The sequence below is a fragment of the Saccostrea cucullata genome, unplaced genomic scaffold, assembly GCF_032062105.1.
Source record: "Saccostrea cucullata isolate Sc308-1 unplaced genomic scaffold, CSIRO_AGI_Scuc_v1 ctg99, whole genome shotgun sequence".
Lineage (NCBI taxonomy): Eukaryota > Metazoa > Mollusca > Bivalvia > Ostreida > Ostreidae > Saccostrea > Saccostrea cuccullata.
Genome location: NW_026939269.1, coordinates 243,194 through 254,829, shown reverse-complemented (window position 1 = coordinate 254,829; position 11,636 = coordinate 243,194). Strand labels below are relative to the sequence as shown.

Genomic DNA, 11,636 nt, shown 5'->3' with positions numbered 1-11,636 from the left:
CTTGGGGTTTTTTTTTTCTTCGTAAAAATATAAAACTCCCATAACATGTAACATATCCATTAGAACGAATTTGAAAAAATTACATTGTTTTTGTTTTCTTTATTTTCGAGTCATTGACTCTCGAAACCGCATGATAATTTGACATTGGCCCTTTGAAGATTGTACCAATATAAGTCAAGATCTACATTTATATAAAATAAACAGCTATTGAACTTATATTAAAATTTCTACATGACTTTGTTGTTGCTGGTTTTGGCGTTGAATGTATTGCCAATTTTTATATGTGCCTGTAGATAATATGTATTTTTCATATTGATCAAAATCCTTTATTCATATTGAACAAAATCCTTTATTATAATATTCAAAAAGATATTGGGATCAAATCTAATAGATGATATTACAAAGAAAATATTGTGAATTAAATATTGTTTCAATCATTGTCACCCGAATGACTACGACTTACTTCGTGTTTATAAAATAATAAAGAAACATAAAATGAAATTTTTTTCTGTCGGTAGACTAGTACTTAATGGAACTATTTAATTAGAATAACTTTAACAATTAAACTTTTCATATAATGATATTATTCACTTTTGCCTTTGCATCGTTAAAACTACTATCTTAAAGGACGACTTTGTTTGCACGAGTATTTGTATTATTATTGTATAACTTGCTACTGTAAGAGATACCAATTCGGATACTTTCAAGCCAATATTGATAATTAAGTGCATGATAAAGGATACGATCCTTCGCCTCTCTATTTCTTCATTCTATCTTCTCCTCGACTATGCTGAACCCACTACCCCGTGGGGAATTAAATAATGTTTAATCATCATCTTGTAAATTAGCTTATTAATTATTATATTTGGTTTTACCCGGTAGCTGCGGGTCTTTCTCAGTATATTGATATTTTTCGTACCATTCATAGGAAAATGAACAAAAATTCATTTATTTTATTTCCATGACTTCATTTGCATCTCATAAATAATAATAATAATAATAATCTTCAGCGAGGTCAACTACAAATGTGCATAGCTGTTTTCATAAATAATTTGTCAGAAATTGTTAATTTTCAAACCATTAAAATAATTATTATTTTATGCTTATTAACTTGCATGTAATAAAATGAACTTACTGGAGGCGGAGGAAGACATTAGAGTTTCTCTAGTGAAAATGGAATGTAGAAATTAAACTATTCTTATACAAAAAAATGTTTAAAAAACCGAAAACGTGCAAAAATTTACAAATAGAATGAAGGGCTTATCCAGAGAGCCCATGCGTTAATCCTGTGCAAATTGGACACACGTTATTCACTCAGGTTTACTTGTTTTAACTAAAACTGGATACTTAGAAAGAACGTCAACTTTTCCTTTGAATTATTAATGATATTCTATTTATGTCTCATTAATGTAATTTTAACTGTCATATAAAATCATTAAATATCTGAAGTAATGATGTTACAGTTATGATTGAATGTGATTTATTTCAACAAATTTCATAAAAACAGATAACCCCATTGTTAGCTCAGTCAGGGCTATTGACGATTTAGCGGAAATTGATTAATTATATAGAAAATCATGTAAACTTTCTGACAACCGAATAATGTAGATATTGTCTAATTTAAATAATATGTTCATGTGTTTTATTCATCATTTTGTGGTATTTGTTTTACTATTGTCGCGCATCTAATTTTTTTTTTACATCTTACAAAAGATCTGGGAAAATATGACGTATTTTCATTGATTAGTTTTTACGTGTAAACATAATCTAGTTTTATTACGAAACAATATTCTTAAGAATAAAATAAATTTAGGTGTGAATTAGGCCTCTGATGCTCAGGTATTCTTTGGATTTTTTCACATCTATAAACTCAAACACAATCAGTTGATGTGTTGATAGCTTTTGTTTATGAAACTTTGACAGAAATGGTTAATTTCAAGAAAATAAAAGGTTTTAAAAATGTTTATAGATTCTTTATCTCATATCCAAAAATGAAAAGAAGGTAGGATGTGGAGATAACGAACAATATTCAATCTCAAAGTCCATAAAACACTACAAAACAGAAGCAGAGCAAACACGGACCTCCAAAACATCAGAGGTGGGATCAGGTGCCATGGAGGAGTGAGCTTCCCCTGCTGACCGGTCACACCCGCAGTGTGCTCCTTGTCGTGATCAGGAAATAACGGAAAAATCCTTCGTCAATTCAGTGTATAAATAATGAAATAACAATTGGTATGAAAAACGTCAGTCAGCATTTGATTCAAAGATAAACTGTATTTGCTGACACGGTCATTGTATCGACCATAGAACTTACGAAATGATGACTTTAAACGAGACTGCTGATATTCTTGTTTCATCAACTTGCTTGCCAATAATTTACCTCGTTCCGGTAATTAATAGTAAAATAAAAAATGACAAGGCAATAATGTTAGTAAAACGTAAGCGATTTCATTACTTCTTCAAACGTTTTACATTACAAAACAATTCAAACATGTGACGTTATAACGTCACCTGATGATAACGTCAACAATGCAATGACATCACAATGCTAATAGAGGAAACAATTATAGAGTTTAAGAAAAAATAACATTATTCATATATATAGATAAATATATTTCTTTTTTATTTTTTATTTTTATTTTAAAAAATCTTACCTGAGTAATACAGCTATCATGTTTTTTTTTCGCATTTTAAGGTTATGAAAATATCGTAGAAAAATAATTCAATATCAATACATTTCATTCCTAGAATATTATCGCAAAATAATGATTTATTTTCAAACAGCATCGTTGTTCCTCTCTATAGTAAAAAGAAAGCGGAATTAAAACTTTTTCTGCTGTATTTTAAAAGTATTTCGAAACAAGAACAGATTTATGGTTTAAATAATGCAATTTGTTCCCATGTTGAACAATATTGATTCATATCGCCAGATTATTCCCAAGATTTAGGGGATCTTGATTATTTTATATTAAAATTCCAAATGTATGTCATTAAAAAGTTAATGAATGGAAGGCAAATAATTATGTTATTGAGTTACTTTTTAGAAATGCTTTGTATAACTAGCTGCAGATCTGTAACTCGCTGGTCTGAAACAATTTGGATGAACGACTGTCTTTAAATTTTCTTTTTCGGTAAGCTATAGTTCTGCATCTATATTGGGACTAGTATATAATTGAAATCAACATTTCGAGAGAAAAAATTTGAATAAGATCAAGTTGCATTCACTTGAACAGTGAACTGTAAATAAATATATAATATTTAATATCAACAAATGTGTTATCTATATGTATACATGTGCTTTTTTATTTTTTATAAATGTAATCCTGAAATTATTGAAACTTTTAGAACACTGTGCTCTCTCTCTCTCTCTCTCTCTCTCTCTCTCTCTCTCTCTCTCATTTCAATTATTTCATAACTTGAAGAACATTAAACAAAGCAATTCGGCGTGAAGAATTAATTAGGAATCATTACCACGCGAATCGTGAATATATCCCCTTTAAACAGCTAAAAATGCATGTGGTTAAAAATAATCAAAATTCCAACAGTGAACTATGTCACAAAATATATTTCCCTTAAACCATATATTAATCTAGACACGATGCGTGATCGTTTCAAATTATCATAATATCCATAAATTAACAATACATAGATAATGTTAGTGCGACATGAATAGACGACTGTTAATTAGCATAAATTTAATTTTCTTGTTATATAAAGAGGCACGTTTGCGAATCCCAGCCATCCACAATTTCGTTTTCGGATCTGTAACTTTGACAGAATTGGAATTCTCCTATCATGAAGGGATTAGCCATTCTTTTATTTTGTGCCCTCGTGGCTGTTAGCGTTACACGTAAGTCTTTCATAAAGTAGAATTTAAAAAAAAATAAATCTATTAAAACTTCTCAAGCAAATTTAATTACTAATTGATCATTTTTTTAATATTCGTGTTTTATTTTTGATAATTGTGCAAAACTGATGATATGAATATAATTAATTATCTCAAGGAAATAAAATGATATATGCAATCAAATTTCATCAAGAGAAAAAGATCATTTCTATACAGCAGTACAAGAAAATTTGTCACTTAAAGCATCAGCTAGAAAAATTTCATTGTTCATCGTTCTAATATTTAAAATAGCATAAAATAACGCTTTTGAAAAATCAGTTCAGCTCAAAATAGGCGATTTTATTTAAGACTTTTAATTTTTTTTATTCAGATGCGATTTAAACAAAATGATTTTTAAAAAAAAAAAAAACACACACACACACAGAACAATGCTTTATAATATTCAAGAAAATGTTAAATGTAACGTTGTTTATCAAACAATCGCCAACAAATAAAGCAATTGCAAGAAGGTAGTATTGTACCTTTAATTTCCACTATTTTGGCTGTACAGATTTTTCATTACATATTAGTCAGGTATGTTAGAGAAAAAAAAAATAATAAATAGGATTCTTTCATAATTCTATTTATATATATTGGTCATTACATATAGTTCCGGTACCCGGCCCAGAGGAATACGATGCTGACCAAGACGTTGACAATCAGGATGAATTTGATGTAGAAGAGGAAGACAACAACGAGGAGGAAGGAGATGGTGATGGCGACGAAGAAGATGAGGACGAGGACGAAGATGAAGATGATGACGACGATGATGATAGAGATGACGAGAGTGATGAAGACGATGAAGATGATGATGAAGATGATGATGAAGACGACGATAGTGATGATGATGGAGAGGATGGTGGGGATGATGACAGCGACGACAGCGATTACAGTGATGACAGTGATTACAGTGATGACAGTGACGACAGCGACGACAGCGATGACAACGATGATGACAGTGACGACGATGACGATAGCGACGATTATAGTGAATCTTACAGTTATTCAAGCGATGACGATGATGAAAGTGATGATGACAGCGAGTATGATGATGATGATGATGATGATGATGACGATAGTGATGATGATGATTACAGTGATGATGATGATGACGGTAGTTATGATGATGATGATGATGATGATGACAGCGATGATGATGACGATGATGATGATGATGATGATGATGATGATGATGATGATGATGATGACAGCGATGATGATGATGATGATGACGATTACAGCGACGACAGTGATGATGACGACAGTGATGACGATGATGATGATGATGATGATGATGATGATGATGATAGTTACGAGGATGAGGATGAAGATTCAGATGATGACGATGATGACGATGAAAGCAATGATGAGGATGATGACGATGATGACGATGATGACGATGAGTATGATAGTTATGATAATGACGATGATGACGGTGATGATGAGGATGACGATGATGATGATGATGATCAAAAGAAATAAAGATGTGATGAATCTCTTAGTCTTTAATTTTGTAAGTCATGTTAACATTCTTACTTAACAAATGATTTTGTTATACTTTTTACAACAAAAAATGATTGCATTCTGATAATTTCTGTTTTTTTTTTTCTTTCCAGATCCATCTCAACTTGAATTCCATCCAAATAAAAAAATTATATTCTCCATTTTGAAAAGCAATCTCAAACAAATTTTAGGTAAAATAACGATGAAAATCTTAATATTTCAAATTTGAGATACTTATTAACAAACTTAAAATATATAAGACTGACATGACAAATGTCTTAGCTGACTTGTGTACTGTGAAACACTACCAGATAAAATAATTGTAAAATGTATCTTTGTTCAATTTTGTCCATGAATTGTCATCAGTATTAGGCGTTTTCAATCAGATCACTGTGTTGATCTCTATGAACTTTTCGGTGAGTTCCCCGAAGGCAAGTAGTAAAAAGGCTGTTGATTGGATGAAGGAGTGTGTCAAAGCGATGTACGCGATGATTATATTTATTTTCCTTAGATTGTAAATAAAATGATCACTTGTTATCATTATTTTTCATTTTTGTTTTGATTTTTACATCTGTAATTTCAACATGACAAAGATTTATTGCTTGTACATACCAAGTGACTTAAATGATGCAATCCGGAAAATACTAGAGAAAGGACCAATAATATTTGATGCATAGCATTACGAGTATAAATGAGTGAGGTAGAAATCTTATGCTAATATTAAAGAAATCATTTTGTATAAAACCTATTACTTGTGACATTAAACAAAAAGATTCATAGACTTTTAAACCTTCAAATGTTTCCTACAAACAAATCTAATGTTGGTGAGGGAACTGGAAGTGTTGTATGTAATATAGGAACAAAATGATTGGTCTACATTAAGAACATATTACAGAAAAATATGGCATAAAATCCTATTTATAGATATCACTTTCCCCATGATGTTCACCATATAGAGAAGAGTAAAACGTACATCAATAATGTAATGGGTGAAGAAGACAAACTGTGATCAAGTTCATAGATCCAGTAAACAAAAATCTTGAACAGGGCCAAAACACTGGCTCCTGAAAACATCAACCGTGGGATCAGGTGCCTTGGAGGAGTAAGCATTCCCTGTTGACTGGTCACACCCGCTTTGAGCCCATTATATTGATCAGGTAGACAAACTACTCCGTAGTCCAAGAGTAAAGGAACTTGTTGAAGAAACGGTAAAATATTCACTAATTTGTCAGTTCTGGGTAATGTTGATTATATTCAAAGCATGGTCTTAAGTATCAAATATTTGGGGAGACGTAAAAATCATATGCAGGTGATGCTGCATTGTTTCTGTATAATAAGTGAAGCTAACGATGGCAAAGCTGGAGTTTTAAAGTATCTAACAGTTAAGCTATTAATTGGCCATAATCCCTAATTGTAGGTACAACATCAAAATATGAGTCATGATCCGACAAGCAAATAATATGTAGTTCAAGTTTGCTTGGGTTAAATTGAGTCGACATACGAATAAAGGTAAATATTCTAATTGATAAAACGTCGTCGATTATTCTTAATTTTGAGAAGAAAGTTACAACAATTTTTTTTTAATTTAAAAAGAGCACTTATGAAATAACAACACATTTTTGGAAGAACTGTTCTCCAGAGGAAAGACTGCTTAGATTTTGCCGATCGTAATGCTCATCATTTAGGATCCCAACGATTCAACAAAAAAATTTTGCAGATGACTAACCACATGATACTAAGAAAATTGATTTTGAATTGCTGTTTACAAAATCTAAAAGCTGCTCTTTAATTTATGATAAAAAAAAATGTTCGTATAAAGCATAGAAAAATCATATACGTATTGATGCTAATGATGTTTAAAAAAGTTGTGGGATGTTAAATTATCTAAATGTTGGATATTTTTTCAATCCTTGTTTCGAATAATTTCCACCACTTTTCACCACTTCTTTAATATTTTTAAGTCTGAAGTTATCTTTTCTCGGCAAAATTACAAATCTTGACTGTTTTCCTTATTTCTAAACCAATCATATTAAGTCATTCTATGATAAACAAAAAAAGATATACAAATCGTAACAAATTGTAACATGTACATTCGAGGTGTCAACTGTATCTTTACTTGGTTTTTAATATCTAAATGTTTTTGAAAGCTTAAATTTGGTTTGTGATTCTCAATTAGAGAAGCAAGTCCTAAAATATCTAATGAAATATGCCTGGGGATCCAACGGTAACATGTTGACTCAAGACCCTTGATGAGAGGATGATAATAGTGAAGTTTCAAAGAAGTTTGGTATTGGTAGGAAATCTGCGTATTTACTTTATCATAAGAAATGCATACAGTGGCAGATGGAGAGGGGTTTCAGGCCTAGGGCATTGTTAAGTTTTTATTGATATTAATCGATGAATGATTGATTGATTATAATACATTGAAAAAAAAAGTATTTTTAAAAGTAAATTGACAGTATGAATAGATTTATCGACACAAAGAGATATACTTTATATTCTTGAATTAGTTTTGCTGCATTCAATACACAAACGTAGATCCATCATAAACTGACACAACAAAAGGAAACTATAATTGTAATTAAAATTTTAGAAATGACAGGTCATCACGATCTAGCATTACCTGACAATTTAATTAATTAGAATTAATATCAATATAATTAAGCTTTAATAATTAAAAAGGATTGTGCCTGCCACCAATCAGGATATAATGAAAGACACTCATTCAATCATAAAAAATAATGTTTGCCCAGTCGTGAATTTGCATTAACAGTTAGTTTCATTCCTCAACGCTTATCACATTTAAAATGTTCATTCATGTGACCTCAGTTTGTATGCTATAATGGTTAAATTATATAATGAAACATATGGACAGTACTGAAGATCGAAAGTCCATAAAACAATATAAATTAAAATAGAAGCAGAGCAAACACATATCCTCAAAATATATTTCAACCTTCCTTTCCTTAAAGGTAAGAAAGCTAGTTGGAAACTAGCAAAAAATAATCAAAAGGTCATGTTAGCACGCCAAGTGAAGAGTGAAGAGCATATCAATGCAGAGAAATGGCTTTATTTCTCCTCCTCCAGACACGTGAACCTATCTCTAGTCTTTTCTTTCCGTGTTTTTGACGTGTTTACCTTTCCATTTACTTACTGGATTCTATTATATTAATCAGTGTTTGTTGACTTCGTCTTTTACACTTCAAGAGTTAAAGACATGAAAAGTGACTCATATCTATCATTTGAATTTTATACGGTTTTTTTATTACATGTTATTCTTATAAAGTTTTTTTTTCTTTTATAATCCGTAGGAAATGCTTGGTATAACGCCTAAGCGTTTAAAATGAAAATTAACTCTTACAATATTTTAACATAAAAAGAAGAAAGTTTGTGGGGACGTGTTACTTACTTATTAATCATATGCTACTTAAAAAGATCTACGCATAAAGAAACAAGTATGAAAATGGGACGATTTACTGAAAGACAGTTCATTGGTGTGATGATTTTTTTAAATAAGCATCGAATATAAATGTATATAAAGGTTTTAATAAACTTTTGCATAAACTAAAGATGAGTACCGAAAATGCTTTCTTTTGTTGCAAGATTTGTCAGCTTTTGTTTATTGAGAAACGTAACTTTCGAGAATTTTTCATTAAAATTTCAAAATTGAGATGCCACCACTTGCCGGAGCAGGACAGCAATTTCGACCTGTACTTGGCACGTAGGTATTTTAACAGTTAGGGATCTTCGACGATCAACACCTTCTGTGACACAGACCCTCGGTTTATACGGTCTCATCCAATGCATTAGTCTCTACGTCCCGCAGTGGGATTCGAATCCATGACGTAGGGTTAATTTCTTACTCCCCTAGTCCATTACACTCCAATGCTTTAACCAATTTGCCATGTGGTGGCTAACTTAATTGTTAATAAGGGAATAAATATTGCACCTTATGCAGTATCTTTACAATGACAAGGGTCATAAATCAACACGTTGCCGTTGGATACCTTTTTAATTTCCTTCGTTATTCTGTGGTCGAAAAACGTAACTTTACATTATGTTCATCTTTAATTTGATTTTTTTTTTCTAATTAAAGATGTTAATTTTGTCAATCTTTCATATTCGTATATTCAGTGAAAGTATTCGAATATATTCGAATATTCGATTGATAAATGTGGAAATACATGTAACAAACAGTATTCGAGCTCAAAAGCCAATTAAACATTAAAAATAGGAGCGGAGCAAACACAGACCTCCAAAAAAATCAGAGGTGGGATCAGGTACCATGGGGGAGTGAGCATCGTTTGCCGACAGGTCAAACTCGCCGCGTGTTCCGTGTCATGTTCGGGAGAAAACGGATAAATCCGTCGACAACTCGGTGTGTAAATAATAGCTTAACAATCAGTATGAGAAGGTCAGTCAGCATTTGACTTAATGGTAAATTGTAGTTGCTGACAAGGTCATTGCATCGACCACAGAACTTACGAAATGACTAAACGACAATGCTGATATTCTTGCTTCATCAACTTGTGTGTCAATAACTTACCTTGTTTTAGAAACAGTTCATACCTACAACATACCCTTCCGTATCGAGATATACTCGTAAAGTCCGGTATGTAGGTGACATAGAGAATAATAAATACCCTCTGTCGATTTTTCCATGAAATCCTGGCTTACGATTGGTTGAAGTCTGTCACGTGAAGACGGTGGAGGGCCCGGTCAGTTGTAAAGGGTATGTATTATTATTACGTCACAAACACAAACGTTACGTATATATAGGCACATGATAAGCGTGATGAAGCATTTAGCAGAGAAAACCATATATAAACTACAGATAAAACGTAAATGTTTCATCGGTGGGGTATTGTGACGTCAGGCATATTGCATATGCAAAAATCCTGTATTTATTCCGCCTCGCCAGGTATGAAATTTACTAAAGGTATATTGTTGTCACTAAAAGAAGTATGTAACTAATAATACCCTTTCCATATCACATCTTGTATCAGCCCGAGCCACCAATATCAGCCAGAGGGCCGAAGGCAGAGGAAAGGGTATGTATTATTATGTTATTACATATTTAGTAATAAAATAGAGAACACATTAAGTTGTGAAGAAAATAATAGATAACTATGCACGGACTTCAATTCTTACAATGTACACGGTCTATTGTCTCATACAGTTTGGGTTTGTTTCTACATGTACTTCTATTTCAAATGTCCCTTATCCGTAATTGAAAATAATCTATTATTTGTCAATTAGATTATCCTTACATTCAAAAAGTTAAACTTAAGAGAATTATGTAACAACCAAAATATGTGTATGATCACAAGTACTGTTTTTTTAAAGGTTTAATTTACTAAAGGTGTAATATTGATCCGTATCAGCCCTGCAAATCCATATCAGTCGTGCAGGGCTGATACGGCTATTGTGACGTCAGGCGTATTGCATATGCAAAAATCCTGCATTTATTACTAAGTATGAAATAAAAAGGTTTATTATATGACTGAATAATTTCCATCTCCCTGATTGGCTGAGATCCAATTGTTTTAAAAAATACTATTTTGCAAATGAAAAATGACAATCCAGGTGATTACAAGGATTTTTTTCCTCTACATTGATCTAAAAATAGATCGGGAAATTCCAAATTGACACAAATTGTTTTGGAAAGCTATTTAAACGGCTATGACCTTTTTAAAAAATATTTTTATAAGTGTGAAAAATAGTTTTTTATGTTGTTGATTTTGGTAAAAATTTGTTATTTCAAATGTTCCAAAAGTTCCTTGCAAAATCTATCCTATATCCAAGATCTGCTTATATATATTTTTTTTCATGACATATATTGTTTCATAAAAAAAGTGGTAAGTTTTTCCATTCTAATTCTGTTCTCTCTTATTTGGCTAGGACTTAATTAAATGCAAACAGGTAATAAGCTGTATAATTTATCAGTGAATCATATAATAAAACAATTATTGTATATTTGTTTGTAAGGATTTTATGAAGTTTCGGAATCCAATTTAGAAATGACAAGAGAAAGAGGTTTGGTCGAACATTGAATAATAAACTGTGTCATTACAAATATGTGTCATCCTACTCTCATGCCGGGTTTTGTATCTTATCTGGAAGTAATATCGAATGTGGACCGTAGGGTACAGTGAGGAATTTTACATTTGATAATTATTTGTTACTATTTACAAAAATGATTGATTAAAGTGTATACAACCAGGATTTAATTTCAACAAATGATATC

The 11,636-nt window shown here is 31.4% G+C and overlaps 1 protein-coding gene across 1 annotated transcript; it reads left to right on the top strand.

The window, feature by feature from the left end:
* The first annotated feature begins 3,725 nt into the window (after window positions 1-3,725).
* LOC134252706 (clumping factor A-like) lies at window positions 3,726-5,932 on the top strand. Its single transcript, XM_062735211.1, has 3 exons — window positions 3,726-3,850; window positions 4,497-5,399; window positions 5,503-5,932. Exons 1-2 carry the CDS (start codon window positions 3,796-3,798, stop codon window positions 5,366-5,368), a joined length of 927 nt encoding a protein of 308 aa, XP_062591195.1. The 5' UTR covers window positions 3,726-3,795; the 3' UTR covers window positions 5,369-5,399; window positions 5,503-5,932.
* The last annotated feature ends 5,704 nt before the right edge of the window (window positions 5,933-11,636 follow it).

What these genes read in the sequence shown, in the direction of transcription:
- LOC134252706 (XM_062735211.1), top strand. Translation starts at nt 3,796, where the DNA reads ATGAAGGGATTAGCCATTCTTTTATTTTGTGCCCTCGTGGCTGTTAGC. An exon ending in CGTGGCTGTTAGCGTTACAC is followed by an intron (nt 3,851 to 4,496) that starts GTAAGTCTTTCA and finishes CATTACATATAG; the next exon opens with TTCCGGTACCCGGCCCAGAG.